This window comes from Lycorma delicatula, chromosome 9 (genome assembly GCF_047948215.1).
Source record: "Lycorma delicatula isolate Av1 chromosome 9, ASM4794821v1, whole genome shotgun sequence".
NCBI lineage: Eukaryota > Metazoa > Arthropoda > Insecta > Hemiptera > Fulgoridae > Lycorma > Lycorma delicatula.
Window position 1 is genome coordinate 29,760,172 of NC_134463.1, and position 18,471 is coordinate 29,778,642.

At 30.2% G+C, this 18,471-nt stretch overlaps 3 protein-coding genes across 9 annotated transcripts in view; 2 read left to right on the forward strand and 1 right to left on the reverse strand.

The window, feature by feature from the left end:
- Positions 1-5,586, forward strand: part of LOC142329799 (uncharacterized) — a 156,034-nt gene extending 150,448 nt beyond the window's left edge. Inside the window, exon 6 of the mRNA XM_075374613.1 lies at positions 5,058-5,586. Coding sequence (XP_075230728.1) covers positions 5,058-5,410 — 353 coding nt within the window. The 3' untranslated portion in view covers positions 5,411-5,586. The remainder of the gene's footprint in view (positions 1-5,057) is intronic.
- Positions 1-14,007, reverse strand: part of LOC142329798 (protein HGV2-like) — a 169,743-nt gene extending 155,736 nt beyond the window's left edge. For 2 of the 7 annotated variants that reach the window (XM_075374608.1, XM_075374605.1), the window contains exon 1: positions 13,841-14,007. The gene's annotated coding sequence lies outside the window, so the exon portion shown is untranslated. Of the gene's footprint in view, positions 1-693; positions 860-13,840 lie in introns of all 7 variants that reach the window. The other 5 variants (XM_075374612.1, XM_075374611.1, XM_075374606.1 and 2 more) reach the window with 4 other exon arrangements.
- A 339-nt stretch (positions 14,008-14,346) lies between these two features.
- Positions 14,347-17,634, forward strand: Prp6 (pre-mRNA processing factor 6). Its single transcript, XM_075374340.1, has one exon. It carries the CDS (start codon positions 14,638-14,640, stop codon positions 17,428-17,430), a length of 2,793 nt encoding a protein of 930 aa, XP_075230455.1. The 5' UTR covers positions 14,347-14,637; the 3' UTR covers positions 17,431-17,634.
- Positions 17,635-18,471: the final 837 nt, after the last annotated feature.

An 18,471-nucleotide genomic window follows, 5' to 3' on the forward strand; every position in this document is an offset into this window, starting at 1 on the left:
ATTCACACACATCAGGTCACTTTAATCTAAATTCAACTGAACCCACGATTCCACTGTATTTATTTCTTTTACAATTTTCCTCATGAACAAATAATCAAGTGCTATTCATTAGATTTCTTTCTTTTTTACTCTAAATTGTAATCATACCTTTTGTTTAACAAAATATAGATAAGAGACTGATTAAACATTTGTCTGTTTTTTCTCCTCTTAATCAAATACCAAATCTGTTTTTATATAGTAAAAAATCGTTTATAAATCTTCATAATTTCTATTATTTTTTACTAATAGATCAACAAAATCAAACAATTCAGTAAATAGTTTTAAAAAAAAGTAGAAACGAATATTTTCCTCATGTCATTATTTTGAAGAATGATAAATATATAGATGGCTGAAAATACAGAGTGATATGAAAGATATGCAACGTTTAATTAAAAAATGTAATATCGATGATATTTACGTTTTTTTGCTGTAAACCTAAAATTTTACTTTATAACCATTAATTTTTATTTTAAACTGCAATTACTCTTACAGCCTTTACTGCAGTTTTTCTAGATATAATACAATTTACTTCCTGTTAGAAGCTAATACAATATATTAGTAGCTGCTTCAAGATAATGCAACAATGCATACAGCAAATAGCAAATTTAAAAAAAAAATCATTAAGCAAAAACTCTTTTTAAGGATTTTACTCACCGATATACCACCAAAATTTTTTCTTCAAAAATATTCAGAAAGAACCTTTATTCAATCTGGACGACTGAAGATTTTTTTTTTTTTTGGCTGTGATAGTGTTTCCAGTTTTACTTTCTCAGAAATATTTAGGATTTAACAGCAATAGTTTCTGCTAACCTCTGTAAAACTGCAAACGTAAATTCTTTTTATTTTCTTTTGGTATGAAAGATGAAAATTATATTTCTATTATACACAAACACAATTCACTAGATTCATAATTATTTATAGTAACGTGAAATTCTTTGTTTTTTAAATAATTCCCATAAAACATACTTTAACAACCAGTGGTTATTAAAATTTGTAATTTATTATATGTACATTTTATTTTAAATTCTTAATTAAAAATGCAACACCATTTACACACTACCAGTGCATCCTGCCCAATGGCAAACATCACAGATTAACAAGTTTTATAAAATTATAAAAACAAAATCATATAATGCTCATAACTACAGTACAAAATTAAATTTTATTTTTAACCTTTAACTCATGTATAAACGATTACACGAAACACATCAAACAGACTTTTTTTTATTACAAAACACTACACAAATATTGCTGTAGTGCCAGTATAACAGCATGTTCCAATTAAGCAAGTTCTTTCCAGTTACACATAGAAATATTTTAGGTCAATGAGACTTTTAATTTTAAAAGGGAATATATTTATATAAATCAACATTCCTTATTTCTGAATTAATTATATTCACTATAAAAAAAATATGTAATAGCAAAAACACATAATTATTTTAAAGCAGAGAGATTATAACAAGCTTGTTTTTTCAATCTTTTGTTGTTTTTTTTATTTATTTTTTTTTATTAAAAACTTTATTTTTCCATAAACTACAATAAATTCAAGATTTCTTTTAAGTTAACAAGTGATAACAGTTCAAGTTTTTACAAGCTTCTGTAATAAATTTTCATATAACTACTTAGTAAAACTAAACCTAATGTTTATTTTTTGGTAAAAACAAAATAAATTTCTCTCAAGAAACATCACACAACTCTCTGATAACACCTGACCCAAAACATTTTAATTATCTTCTAGTTTCAATAGCCATCTCATTGATGAGCAATCATTTCAAAGTGTAAGACCATATTAAAAAAAAAAAAAATTAGGTAGTAAGAACAATTTGGTCATTTAGCCAATAATGAATACAAACAAAATGTTTACCTTTCATCATCAACAAAAAAAATAGTTTACTGAACTGATTTTTCTAGTTTATTAACTGCTTTCCCCAAACTTCATGCCGTAGATTTCCAAGACCCTACTACTTGAAATATTCCAAATGTTGCAAAATTATCTGTTTGTATAGAGATACAGTTTACTGTCTGTTATGGCTATATTTTAGGAAAGACTAAGAGGCTTGGTTTCACTTCACTCACACTTTACCGATTACATTAATCATGCAGTCATTGGATAGGAAATAGAGACCCTGAGTCAATCAGAGATCACACCCTACTAGATAACCCTAAGGATGTATTGGCTCTACATGATCCACAATTCTCAGTTTGGAGGACCAAAGAATCTAATCCAAAACGGAGACTATAACCTTCCTACTAGAATAAGTATTCAAGGGCTTCTCAAGGGAGCTGGCCACTCATCCAATCTCAGAAGAGATCTGGTCATTTTTGTAAATAAATTCAACTCTGTGCTGCAGTAATTTGCTTACCTCCATAACAAAGTGCAAGACCAGCTTTGCCTTAAATCTGAAAGGTTCCAGTTTCAAATCCCAGTAAGGCATATGTAGGCGTATTGTTTAACATGTTAACATGAATAAACATCAGAAATCATTATATATCTTGTCATCATCAGGATCCATTATTAATTTCCTAAATGAATCTTCTACCTATCCTTCCTTTTCATTCTTCTTCATTCAACATTTTCAAAGGAATTGTATCAATCATCACTCAGCATCCATATGTGGCATCAAGCAAAATCTCCTGGCAGTTGACCAGGCAGCTAGCTACTTCTTTACTTGGCCCAACAGGAAAGCACGAGACAGTATAATAATATCTGTAGGTTACCTGAGGATTCAGATTTCCTGGCAAACCTGTTTGGAATTATAGAAAAAATCCAATTTCTAATCCTTCTAAATCTAAAACTTTGAAGAAGTATTAATTAAACACAGCAGATACATGTTGGTTATAATTAAACAAAGTTCACATAAGGAAATTCAATATGGACCACAAGCAATAAGCCATGCAATCAAAGTAAGTAACAAGCACTTTCTATTTTTTTTAGATCCCAGTTTTCTAGGATTTGGTCAGATTTAATAAGCAGATGCCCTGACACCAACCTAAGAGAAGGATGAAAAATGGAAATCTGTAGCTGGTTGTAGCAGGCTACAACTTATTCCAATATCACACATGGATGGAATGCTTTGTAGGATCATTAATGACAATAATAATTTATATCTTTCAGGAAGTTCTCCTTATTATGATTTGTATAAAAGGAAATTTTATGAAGTGTTACCTGTAGTTTTTCATGATGCTTAAAAATACCAAAAGTCGAATCTGGAACCTTCAGATAAAAGCCAGATATGTTACCCACATACAAAGTAAAAATGAATAAGTTAATCCAATAATAAAATTCATAACATTATATTTCCAAATATTTTTGGATAGAAAAAAGTATAACAAAAACAATACTTTAGGTTAAATATTTAAAATTGAACATTATTTTAAAAAATGTATGTAGGATTAAATTCATGATTTATTTAATAAGGTATTGTATTAATCATATGTAAAACCTGAAAATAATTTTCATAATCTAAAACTTGAAAATTTAGATTTATCAGGAATTATAAACAACTAAGAATATAAGAGGGAGAAAAGACCAATTTTGTAGTATGAATTTTAGGTCTCTTACAAGCTATAGGCCCAGTCACCATTCAAGCTGACTGAATGCAGCTTCAGAATTAACATTCTTTAAACAGTGCAATTTAATTAAACAAACTGATCACATATCTAAACACTAGTAGTAACATTGACAATCAATTTGTCACCATATTTTTAAATTTACTTGAAGCTGGTTCTGCTATAATACAGATGTGATGTCACTTCTAACTAATGAATATATATATATATATATATATATATATATACACGAAAAATAAATTTATAAGTATAGGATCACTGAAAGAGCCGACTATGATGTCATGATCAAATGATACAACATTTAATAATGTATTAAAATGTTAGAAAAATTGGAATTTATTACACATTTTATATTTCAAAGGTAGAACCCCTTTTTGCTCCAAAAACAATGCTTAATCTCCATCCAGATATGATCGATCATGTCAAAAAACAAATGGATTAGCTCTTTTTTTTTTTTTGGGGTGCAATGATTCTTTCTCACAAGTATTATCAGTCATGAATTTTTTTTATATGTTTTTAACACAACTCAAGAAAAAATATATAGAGGACTCAGATCAGGGCTTCTTGCAGGAGAGGAAACAAAATCACGCTTTCAATCTAACTATCAAGAAACCAATAGATTGAAAGCATCTTGATCATGGTAACTATAATGGAATGGTACACCATCTTTTTGAAATATATATATAAATTCCCTTACCCCCAATATTGGTAATCTAAGGAAAGACAAAGTTATCTCAGCATATCTAAGAACTGTTTTTTTTTTGTTGAACATAAATGGATCTATCAAAAATAATATATTATTTCACACATTATATATTTATCTTGGGGAAGTCACGAACAGAATAAACAATTTCATCTGGGTGTCAAGCCCCTCTCAATTTCTACTCTACAGTGGTTAACACTTTCATTTATATGAAAAGTTGATTCAACAAGCAAATAATGCTTACTCTATTCTTTCTAATAATGTGGAAAATTTCTTAATATTCACACTTTTTTTTCTTTTAATTGATTAAATCACCAAATTTGGTCTAATTCATACAAGGAGTAATTTCAATGTACATATTTTGATGTTGCCACAGTACTGTAACAACTAATTTAACACAGGATAAGAAATAATATAAATTGTGCTTTTGGATGGATAGTTATCATTGCACCAACTGAAATGGCACGAGATGGAATGATTAATTTGAATCCTTATGGTGCACAGGTCACTGTAATGAATATAATAAATCTGTCAATATTGACAGTTCAATACAGTAATATTACAAATTAAAATACTTAAACTGAAATCACAGTTTCAGTTTAAAATTAGTGCTTTTGATGACTCTACCTAAATTTTTAATTTAAATTTATTATACATAATATTATTACATGAATTATAATTTATTATATGAATTAAACTAAAAATTAATTCCACAAATTTTGCTAAATAATAACTTTTGTTACAGCAACCTTTGCACTCTTCACACTGACAATAATCCATTTCAAAAGACAAGGAAATAAAAGTCGAGGAAGTTCATCAAGAAATTTGATCGACTGTGTGGAATTACCATTAGGAGTATCAGCAAGCCGATATCAACAAATACTTGGGGATGGAGTTTCACCAGCTAATAAAATAGCTCTTGAGCATCTATACAGACCAGTATGGGCCGATTATTATCCTGCAAGAGTATACACAATAGGATGGTCATTAGATTTAGGATGGGGTGGGGTAACTCTATGTGTATTAGCAAGTGTACTATGGATACTTCTATCTAAAATAATGCGATACAATCCGATATCAACATCCCTGCTCGCATAATAAAAACCAACTTATTACTTTCATTCTTTCTTTAAATATAGAAGAAAGCTAATATAAGTACCTTGTATCTTTATACAAATTTTATTTACTTAAGTTAATTAAAGCTGAATTAAGTTTATATCAAAGACTGTTACAATTGTAATGCTTTTAAATAATTAAAATATGATTTTTCTTCATGTACGAGAAATTTATTTATATTTCCTGTAACTCACTATTATATAATAACAACTGTTAAAGATTTTAAACTGCCAAAATAAATAAATATCAAAGTTAAATAAAGCTATTGATTACCAATTAGTGTTAATCTATCAACAGTTTTAATAACTGTATATCAAACGGTTGCAAAAAACACCTCTTCCCAAAAAAATTCCTATTTGAAACTGTTTTTAAAAGATATTTAACAATACACCCACTACAACTAATAAAATCTGGCCATTCATACCAAATTTTAAGTGACATGCACTTTCAATCTTTCAGTGAAAAAAATTAATTTTTTTTTTTTTAGAGAAGTTACATAACAAATGTAAGAGCAATACGTATTTGTACATCATAATTGTCAACTCTGTTTTTGGTATATTGTAATCAGTACAAATCCAAATAGGTATGGAGATTTTCTCTTTAGATCTAACACTGCAAAGACAAAAATGTTATAGCCAATATGGAAAAATAAAAGCTGGTAAGAGAAAGCATTTAATTCAGAAAATTTTAAGTTTGCAAAATTTAACCATAAATCGTAAAATATAAAGAACCAGAGAATGATGTATTCTCTTTTAGTGATAACATGGATATTCTAATTCTTCAAACTATGATGCAGAAACTCTCTTACACTTGGTGAGCAATTGGGATTCTATTACTAATTAGGTTTCATCCATGATTGTTCTTTACTCTGATATTATCAATCTATAATCAATATCCACCCTCTCTGAAAAACGAAATATGTACTGATAATTCTCACAGTGTAATGATCTTGCTTCCGTAGAAAAACAAATTACTATTTCCCTAAATAAGAAAAGAATAAGTGCATCGCATATGGAAAAAGCTATGCGTTAAAATTTTACTTGTAACCTAACAGAATAAACAGCCAAATATGAGTAAAACGATTTGGTTGCAAGCACCAAACAAGAAATGAAAATTGGAAGCTATTACTTTTGCACGATACTACATGAACAAACAAATTTAAATATATAGTTCATGAAAAAAATAAATTAGAAAATATTTTTATAATAAATAAACAAATAATAATAAATATATCAACAAAAATAAATAAACAACAAAACTCTAATGATCCATTCCTGTTTCTGGGCAACATGGAACGAAAATGATCATCTTACCAGGGCAGATTAAATAGCACCACATCTATTAACAATGATTTTTGACTGATATTTGGCCCAAAAATGGTAGTTTTATGTGGATAACAATCCTATCCTACTTATTTACTGGCATCATCTGGTTCTTTGGCTGATCTTATTCTGTGATGTGCGAAATGATTACCCACCCGCAGTACCATGACACAGAAACTAGGCTTGGTTTTTATTAAAGAAGCTCTACTTGCTACAGACTAGCTAGATAATAGTTCTAACTATGTCTTGGTCAACAATGTAAATAATAATTCTAGATTCAATCAATAAGGCAGTGGTGCATGTAAAGTACCTGAGATAGAAGTTATACCAATTGCATTTTCATTCCATAAGGGTAATGATGTTAATTACCACATTTGGTAAACAGATTGAAGATGTTACTAGTAATAATGAATATTGCTTACAAGCTTATAGCTGACAGTGTTTAGCTCAGTGAAAGAATTATGGGAAAACCTTTTACCCCTCTCTTTTGTTATTAAGCCTGGATTGGGATGCATTATTTTAAATGGCAACGTCATTTTGTTTTAAGCAATTTCTGATACATGTCAAGATAACCTATAATCATTACATTTATGTTATAACATCTAATTTAGATAACATATTTCACTGCTTACTGAAACAATTTTGTGCATTTGTTTTGAGTAATGTACATATGCTGTGTGACCTTTTATAATTTAATTTACTAAGTGGTTATATAGTTACAAAAAACTACTTTTTTTTTTTTTATAAACTTGCAAAATTAGTTTATTTAATGCTATTTTTCCTGTTATTTGCCACTGGGATGTGAAGCAGAGTTACATACTGTTATGAAACAAAGTAAATAAATAACAAAAACATACTGATTAAAAACCTCTCCAAGTATTGTAACTTGGATGATAAAGAAGAAAAACAACGCACTTTATGATTTCCAAACCTCACATACAAAAAAAAAACAACAACAAAAAGATTTTGCAACATTAATTTCATTACGTAGATGTTTAACTTCTCGTACCACTTAACATTTCTGTAATTAGAACAATAAGGCAATTGTTATTAAACAATACAATCAATAATTCCCAAATTTTTGTTACAATTATAATTATCTCTTGTTTTGAATCCCACATCCACATTTAGCGATAATGTTAACTACAAATGTACTATGCAAAATAGTACTACAAAGAGAATTTTTTTTAAAGTTCCTTGAACAAACATTCGCCCAAATTGAAACAATTACATTAATCCTACGTTTTTTTCAACTAACAGTGTCTGTATATGGTGTTGGATAAAAAAGATTTAGATTTGGAGACCATAAGAAGCAGAAGGGATGCAATTAGGCTGATAATACTCATTAGTGAGAAATTTATAAAAAGAAGTAAAGAAATAAATGTAATTTTATATATATATATACTAGCTCCCTGTCACAGCTTCAACTGTGCTATATGGTTACTTGCATTTCCCATAGCGATCAATCTTTTTATTTTGTTTTTTAATTAAATAACTGAAGGCAGGTGCAGCCAGTCACATATACAATAATGGTTGAAGTGGCTGTGTAGGTTGAGCCTCAGCGCCGTGTCCCTTCATACCCCTTAAAAAAAATCGGAATTCAAAATACCCAAAAATGGTTTCTAAATATTTATCTGAAGAGTATTTCCAAGCCCAAATCTACTGAATATTTTGTTTAGCATTGTCGGGATTGGAAAATCATTGTTCAAATTATTTTTTACTTTTCTTCACCCCCTTTCCAAGTGAATTTCAAAAATCCAGAAATTGTTTTATTCACATGAAGGTTACACTCACCAGAAATCTGGTTGATTGACACGAATAATCGTGATCTGTTAGATCGACTGTACCTGATGCATGTAAAGGTTAGCCTTCAACCTACTAACAAATACCCTGTTAGAATTTTGAAAATCAGACGATTGTTTGCAGAGATATCATAACAGCACCCCATTGGATCTCCCAAATCAGCACCTTGTTTGTTACCAGTTGATGGTGATGATGGGTTTAGCCTCCCACGAGGTGCTTGCATACCTCACCTAGCCTCTCTAGCCTCTCACATGCAGTTCCCAATGAAAGCCCATTATTGTTTAACAGAAATTTTTAAAATTTATTTAATTTTATTTTGTTTAATGTAAATTTAATTCATTTATTTTTGTAATATATTTCATTCAACTGATTTGAATCATTCAGTTCCAACCACCTCAGACACTCACAGTTCACACTTATTAATTCAATTAATTAAACTTTGTGCTTCAACCGGAAGGCAAATCTCCACTACTACATATAATATACACATTTTTCTTTTTCTGCGATGAAATGTATCTAAAAACCTTCTTAATTATGCCAAGAAACATGGGTAAAAATTTGGTTGCAATTGATCAAGTAGTTTTTTCCCCGAACAAAACCCCTTTTGCTCTTTAAATAATAGTATAGATAGCAAAGAAAGCAAATGAGCTACCAAATACAGCAACCAACCAACTATGAAATTACAAAATTTAAACTTACTACACTTACACAGATGTTAACATGTAGCAAGAAGATTGTCAAAGTGAGAATTAAATAAAAATTAGAATAGTAATAGCTAATGAAGCACTTAATGAAAAGATACAACAATATATTAAGACAGAATTACAGTAGAGGAAATGCCTGTGACATGATGTTGGGTATACTTCTGTAAAGATGTGAAACTTGGTCACTAAGAAGAAGAATCGATGTTTTGTGGAGACAGTAATAAACCATAAACTAACCTTAACCCATTAACTGCCAGACATAAACATACACATTTTTATTTCTAAATAAACCCTTTATTTTATCTATTACTAAATATATAAAGCTACAAATATTTTCATATCAAAAAAAATCAATTATCGCTCAGAAATAAAATGGTTCGTTTAAGCACCTTTGGCAAAAAATTCCACAAAACATTTTCTGAGGAATGTAATAAAAAGACATATGTACAATTTATATTACAATTTATTAAACTGAAAGAAATACAATTACAAATAAATTATTTTAATTTTTTTTCTTTTTTTTTATAAAAAATTATTTATTTTCTTTGCTGTGTGAAATTCTTGAAAACATTTTGAATGTAGGTGCACTTTACATTTTATACTCAAAAAAACTGTATGCTTTTTACATAGCATACAACTTCATTCAGCTTTTTCAAAATGTTGTGAAATAAAATGATTTGATCATAATGAACATCTTCTGGCAAAGTGTTTTTTGATGGATGACACTTGGTTGCCATTGGTGCTAAAGAAAAATTATCTTTACTTTTTTAAAAATTCTCAGCAATGCTTCATGATATGTTTATTTCTTCAATCTTTATCAGAGATAATACAAGAGAAGACCTAAAACTACACAAATACCAAAGCTTAAAATCAAATCTAACTGATTTTCCCTTGCTAAACATTTTTGCTGCTTTTTGATAAACATCAACTATAAACTGTGTTTGTTTACTACATCAAAAATGGCTGTATTTTTCAAATATATCTTGTTTGACAATTAATCTATTATCTGAAAGATGTAGGTTTTGTATTATGACCCTAAAAATGACAACAGATCATTTAATTTTGCAATATTTCAACACCCTCATATTCAATCTTACTACAATGCATATCTGTTTGAAGTAAGGTGGTATGATAACCAATCAGTTTGAAAATTGCAATAGATCTTTTTAGTAAAGCACTATTTAAGGAAAAATCCTGGCAACTATTTTTAAATGCATATTTGGTACTAAATTCTAAAATCATATTCAATAAATCATTATCAAAATAAAGGAAAAAATTCAAGGGGTGATTTTCCTGCCAGTTTATTCTCTATAACCTCTATTCATTTATTTTCTTCTAAGAGTTAAATTTTTTTTAAAAGAGTTAAATTTTCACCCATTTGGAATGTTTCTTTTAGATTTACAAATTTCTGGTTTTTCCCTGCAACTGGATTTTTGAACGTCAATGTCTTTTTCAGTATGCAAATAAATCTCAAACATACCTGCTGTATCAGTTGTACCTGTTGAAGGGGTCTCGGTTAGCAAATTTTCATCAATATCTTCTTCGTCGGTAAGTTCATCAACATGGCAGTTGTTTGTGAAATATTATATTCATTTTCTTTTAAAATGCAATGTAATTCTTCAAGTATCAATAGTTTTTCATAATTCCACATTTTAACAAATTCTTACACTTCAATAAAACAAAATTAATATTTTTAAATATACTGCATAGGTATCACAAAGTAAACACTACTTCACTAACATATGAAACTGACTGAACACATAGTCATAGAAACACAAACATTTCATAAAAGAACGACGTCTGTAAAAATAGTAAAATCAAAAATAATGACTAAAGAAAACAATGTATCAATGCGATAAAATGATAGACAAAATAAAAATTTAAAGATTCAAACATAAAAATAGTACAACACCGGCTTATGAAGTTATTATCTGTAATGCAAGAATAACATATTGTGTGCCTAGTATGTGATTCCTCACTCAATAAGCCAAAGATATATCAACGAATTATTTTTAACAAGTTTTCAAAAATAAGTATAATTTTCATGAATGGATGAATAAAAGCAACACTTAACTAAGCAAATAAAATACAAATATTATTTTTAACAAGCATATCATCACAATTTTATACCTTACAGGGAAGGGGTTACACAATCTTGTAAAATACAGTAAGTTCAGTGGCAGCTTGCGTATAAGCACTGTGAAATTACAGCATCCCCTTGACATTATCTATAACATTTAATAAAATGAGTCCTTTTTTCTTTAATTCTTTCTCTATACTCCTACAACATATAATCCTTAAGCTTAAATGTCAATAACCATACCCCAGTTTATAAAAAAGATACAAAAATCTTTGTATGAAACCGTGCGCTTCAGTTCCAGCGGCATGGTGTTTGATTGTTATGTGTCTGCACACATAGGAAGCTGCACATGAAGCTATGAGGGAGAGTTAGCACTATCACTTCCACAGTGCCGACCCTGGCATGCTGGTGGAAGTATATGTTTGGCGTGTCGCTTTATATGGAAGTGAAACTTGGACGATCAGAGTATCTGAGAAGAAAAGATTAGAAGCTTTTGAAATGTGGTGCTATAGGAGAATGTTAAAAATCAGATGGGTGGATAAAGTGACAAATGAAGAGGTATTGCGGCAAATAGATGAAGAAAGAAGCATTTGGAAAAATATAGTTAAAAGAAGAGACAGACTTATAGGCCACATACTAAGGCATCCTGGAATAGTCGCTTTAATATTGGAAGGACAGGTAGAAGAAAAAAATTGTGTAGGCAGGCCACGTTTGGAATATGTAAAACAAATTGTTAGGGATGTAGGATGTAGAGGGTATACTGAAATGAAATGACTAGCACTAGAAAGGGAATCTTGGAGAGCTGCATCAAACCAGTCAAATGACTGAAGACAAAAAAAAAAAAAAATACTATACAAGTTATCTATATTTCAGTTATATATACTATATTCTTGAATGTGATAGAAGTGTAGAATGAGATTATTATCCTGCTTCCAGCTATTCTATTTGATTCATGTTTTTAGCTCTTTTATTTTACAGAAAACTTTACCATGGCCTTGAAAAGGCCCAAAAAAAATTTTCTGGAGCAGCCCCACTAATTTTTGCAATGAGTCACTACTAAGTTGATATGAAAATAAGCTCGCTAATTAAAAACCTATTACCATGTAATTTTTTTGGGCGATTAGAACTAAGAAAATAATGGTAACTGTACAAAGTGCAAAAAATCTTAGAGAAATTTTTAAAAAATGTTTACAAACCATTGGCTATTAATCAGTTAAGTCATCAGAGTCGAACTCAAGGCCAGTCAATGAAGATGACTGATGGTCCTCTTCGTAATGTGACTAATAGCACGGAATATGTGGTGTAGTCTCTATTTCTCTGTGTAGTGACTAGACTTCCATTTAAATAAAAATTTGTTCAAGTGTACTACTAAATGTTAAGGTATTCCCATACCTTGGTAATTTATCCCAAACCTCTCTCCACAAATGTAACCTTAATCTTACTCTAACCTCTACCTACAGAACAGATTACGTTTTGAACAGGTCTCAATAACTCACAAACTGATGGCTAATTGTCAAGATTACCAATAACAGTGCAGACTTTGATCTTGCATGGGTCACCTGCCACCTAAACCTTTTTCTTCTGACATTTAAATTTCACGTTTTCCTGATTATAAGAATATTTGCCATTGTAAGTTAAAATATGAAATAAATTTGAGTTGATTAGGTAGTTGCTCAGAATTAGCTTATTATGTCTTGTACGAAAAATATTAGTAGATTAATTAACATTTGATAGATAATAATTTTAAAACTGTCAAAAGCATAACAGAAAAGCACTAGAATTAAGATAAAATATGTTATAAATTAACTAATTATTCCTAAATACAGGTGCTACATATCAAAATTCAACTATTTTTCACTCCAATAATGATTCACAAATTTGTTTCTTATTACAATTTTTAGTTAGTCAAAATTTAGAACCTTAACTTAGCTTCTGTTATTCCTAAAATGAAACAGATTGTCGTTGAAAATTACTTAACTAATAAAAAATTCAATCTTTTTTCTACAAAAAATAAATAAAGGTTATCTTCAAATAATTTACCTTTACTGTCAGTATTTCAGGTTTTACTACTTTGAAACTGACATTTTTCTTCAAAATGTCTTGCATGTAAGATCATTAAATAAAATCCCTTACAGGAATAATTGAGTTTTCGACAGTAAATAGAACATGTACTTATAATTTTCAATTCTTTATCCTATGTAAATGGTATTTTAAATCGAACAAATGCATTTTCATGTAAAATCGTTAAATGCCGTAAGGAACCATTTAGAGGTTATGTTACAAATATAAATAATCATACTCCGAACAACGGTGTAAAGCATTTAAAGACATGCTCAACATTATATTAATATGAAAAGAAGATTCGACATCTTCAAGACTAATCATTCTGATACAGCAGGCGATTTCATGACAACTGAGTGCTGGCAAGAAGTATTCTAATGCACGAGTTTAATTATAAATTAATGTTACATAAGAAAAGAAGTAAATAAATCAGAAAAATTACCTGTTATGCAGTTCTTCCAATTAAATTTGTATTCTTTTCAACTATAAACAAAGAAATTTTTATAACAATAATCGGGCCACACAAATAAAGCAACGAACTTCACAACACAACGACCGTAGCCACTAAGCGACAGCAACCGTCCCGCCAGAAAATTCTGGTTTGATTACAGTATAGGAACGCGATACGTTTAAAGTATCATTAAAGTTAATAATCACTAATTATTAAATATGGTGTAGAACGTACAACATTAAGTAATATGCTCTCAAAGTACTTTGAGAGCGTAAAATTTTAATGTAACCTCATTATGTGTTCAAAGAAGTAAATATGTCATTGTCATTTTTTTCACATTTACTAATCATCGATATTTTAAAAAAATTTAAAACATTTAAATAATATTTCTGAGATTAATTTTGTACTAAATGAAAAGTGTAACGAAACATGAGTTTCTTATTTGAAGTTCTTTACCAGCTGGCTATAACAATTATTTCCATTAGCGTAACTGAACATAACCTAAGAACATGCTAAAACGTTAGTGTTTGTTGGCGGAACTTAATTGTTTACTGCTTGTATTTGATTTAAATACAGTTGTTTTATAGAAATGTGTAATATAGTGTGAGGGGATTTAGTGTTTATATTCAAATGGTGGTCTTTTTTTCGTTAAGGGGTTTAAGATATTTGTTATTGTAATGGTAGGTTGCAATTATCTAAGGTAATTTTTTTTATTTCTTTTATTACTTTTTTATGATTTTATTTGTGAACATTACATTTATTGGCGTTATTGAATAAAGAAGTTGATCATGACAGCACCACCAGCTGCGTTAGTTAATCGAAATAAAAAACATTTTATGGGAGTACCAGCACCTTTAGGTTATGTTGCTGGTGTAGGTCGTGGAGCTACTGGCTTTACAACTCGTTCTGATATTGGTCCAGCTAGAGATGCAAATGATGTATCTGACGACAGACATGCTCCGCCAAGTAAACGTAAAAAGAAAGAAGAGGAGGAAGATGATGATGAAGATTTGAATGATAGCAATTATGATGAATTTTCTGGATATGGTGGATCATTGTTTAGTAAAGATCCTTATGATAAAGACGATGAAGAAGCTGATATGATTTATGAAGAAATAGATAAAAGAATGGACGAAAAGAGAAAAGAATACCGTGAAAAACGATTAAAGGAAGAATTGGAACGATATCGTCAAGAAAGACCAAAAATTCAACAACAGTTCAGTGATCTAAAAAGAGGATTAGTTTCAGTTACTGAAGATGAGTGGCGTAATGTCCCTGAAGTAGGTGATGCACGAAATCGTAAAATAAGGAATCCACGTGCAGAAAAATTTACACCTCTCCCAGATTCTGTTTTATCTAGAAATTTAGGCGGAGAAACAACCACATCTATAGATCCAAGCAGTGGGTTAATGAGTGCAATACCACATGGTAATGCTACACCAGGGATGCTTACACCAACAGGAGACTTAGATTTAAGAAAAATGGGCCAAGCTAGAAACACATTAATGAATGTAAAATTAAATCAAGTTTCAGATTCTGTTGAAGGTCAGACCGTTGTTGATCCAAAGGGTTATTTAACCGATTTACAAAGTATGATACCAACATATGGTGGAGATATAAATGATATTAAAAAAGCTAGGTTGTTACTTAAATCTGTTCGTGAAACTAATCCAAATCATCCACCTGCTTGGATAGCATCAGCTCGTTTAGAAGAAGTCACTGGAAAAGTCCAAGCTGCTAGAAATTTGATCATGAAAGGATGTGAAGTCAATCCAAAATCTGAAGATTTGTGGCTAGAAGCTGCTCGATTACAACCTCCTGATACTGCACGTGGTGTAATTGCACAAGCTGTGAGGCATATTCCAACATCTGTACGTATATGGATTAAAGCAGCTGATTTAGAATCTGAAAGCAAAGCTAAACGACGTGTGTACCGGAAGGCATTGGAAAATATTCCAAATTCTGTGAGGCTTTGGAAAGCAGCTGTTGAATTGGAAGATCCTGAAGATGCAAGAATTTTATTAAGTCGTGCTGTGGAATGTTGCCCGACAAGTGTTGATTTGTGGTTAGCCTTAGCACGCTTAGAAACTTATGAAAATGCCAGGAAAGTATTAAACAAAGCAAGAGAAAATATCCCTACAGATCGTCAGATATGGACTACAGCTGCTAAATTGGAAGAAGCAAATGGAAATCATCATATGGTTGAAAAGATTATTGAAAGAGCAATAACATCCTTAAGTGCAAACGGTGTTGAAATAAATCGTGAACATTGGTTTAAAGAAGCTATTGAAGCTGAAAAGTCTGGATCCGTACATTGCTGCCAAGCTTTAATAAAATCAATTATTGGGCAAGGTGTTGAAGAAGAGGATAGAAAACACACTTGGATGGAGGATGCTGAAACCTGTGCAGCACAGAATGCTTTTGAATGTGCCAGAGCAATATATGCTCATGCACTAGCTACTTTCCCAAGTAAAAAGTCTATCTGGCTTCGTGCTGCCTATTTTGAAAAAAATCATGGTACAAGGGAGTCATTAGAATCCCTCCTTCAACGAGCTGTTGCACATTGTCCTAAATCAGAAGTTCTTTGGTTAATGGGTGCAAAATCTAAGTGGATGGCTGGTGATGTTCCTGCAGCTCGAGGAATTTTGTCACTTGCTTTTCAAGCAAATCCAAATTCAGAAGAAATATGGTTAGCAGCTGTAAAATTAGAATCTGAAAATTCTGAATATGAAAGAGCAAGACGTTTATTGGCTAAAGCTCGGGCATCAGCTCCAACACCACGAGTAATGATGAAATCTGCAAAACTTGAATGGTGTTTAAATAACCTTGATTTGGCATTACATTTACTTGATGAAGCCATTAAAGTTTTTCCTGATTTTGCAAAATTATGGATGATGAAAGGTCAAATTGAAGAACAACAAGGGGAATTAAATAAAGCGCGAGAGACTTACAACACAGCTATTAAAAAATGCCCTACATCAGTACCAGTTTGGGTAATGCTTTGCAATCTTGAAGAAAATCAGAAATTGTTAACAAAAGCCCGATCTGTGCTAGAAAAAGGTCGTCTAAGAAATCCATGTGGCCCTCGTTTATGGCTTGAAGCAATTCGTGTTGAGTTCCGTGCTGGGTTAAGGGATATTGCTAATACTTTAATGGCTAAAGCTCTACAAGAATGTCCAAATTCTGGAATACTTTGGGCAGAAGCTATATTTTTAGAACCAAGACCTCAAAGGAAAACAAAGAGTGTTGATGCATTAAAACGTTGTGAGCATGACCCTCATGTCTTATTGGCAGTTTCCAAATTATTTTGGTGTGAACGTAAACTACAGAAATGTCGTGAATGGTTCAATCGTACAGTGAAAATAGAACCTGATTTAGGTGATGCTTGGGCATATTTTTACAAATTTGAATTGTTAAATGGTACAGAAGAAACTCAAGATGATGTTAAAAAGCGCTGCATTGCAGCAGAACCTCATCATGGAGAGCAGTGGTGTAAAGTTTCAAAGAATATTCGCAACTGGAGGTTAAATACAGAGCATATATTAGTTCTTGTGGCTAAAGAACTTCCAATTCCTATTTAATTTTTTTTTAGTATAATTCATTGTAAATAGGTCATTGTAAAAGCAAGTTTTTTGTTTCATATACATTTTCAGTTGTTAGTTTGAATAGATTTTTACTTATTTTGAAATCTTTCTTGTATTTAAGATTGAAAATTTAATATCAAAAATGTATTTAATGTAATAATTAACTATATTATATAATAAATTGTATTTCTTAGTGCGTAATTTTTTTTATTTATTTACCATATCCATACTATTGTCATTTATTAATATCTAAATTTATACCCAAATATATAACATTATAGCTTATAAATAACTCATTTCATGTACTACTTTTGTATTATGTCATTGTTATTGTTTATTTATGGCAAAACCTTAGTTTAGCATACTTATCTTGAACAAAATAATTTTATTTGTTATAACAATTTATCAGAACATATTTCATTACCATAATAGTGATGATATTGTAATTAGATACATTGCAAATTAATTGATCTGACTTTTGCAGTATACTACTTTGGCTTTTGGTATGAGGAGAAATTGTCGATTGATAAGAGTATGGAGGGGATGCTGTAACATACTACAGACTTGCCTTTAGATATTGCATTCATTATAGCAAATATCCATTATGCTACTGATAAGACTTTTTTGAGTCTGAACCAGATTTATTTCTTTTAAATTTAACTTCTTGTGACTATCATCAGGTAACTGGTGCTGCCATGTTTTTTTCAACTGCTAATGTTAGTTAGTGATGAGTTGTGCATTAAATGAATAAGTTATTCATTGATAACTTATCTCTATAAATGAATGATTACATGGATTTATCAATCATAATTCATTGTGATGTATTAATAGTAAATTAATTTATATTTGCATTATTTATTTTTCACAGTTAATGAATGCATGTGTTATATTCCATGATTTTCATAAATAGTTATCGAAGCAATCTCAACTATAAGAGTAACATTAGGTATAATTACAGTAAATCTAAATGTATCTAGGTTAAAAACTATATTTCTTGAAACAGCAAGCCTAGGATGATGGTAAAAATTTAGAAATTCA

What these genes read in the sequence shown, in the direction of transcription:
- Prp6 (XM_075374340.1), top strand. Translation starts at nt 14,638, where the DNA reads ATGACAGCACCACCAGCTGCGTTAGTTAATCGAAATAAAAAACATTTT.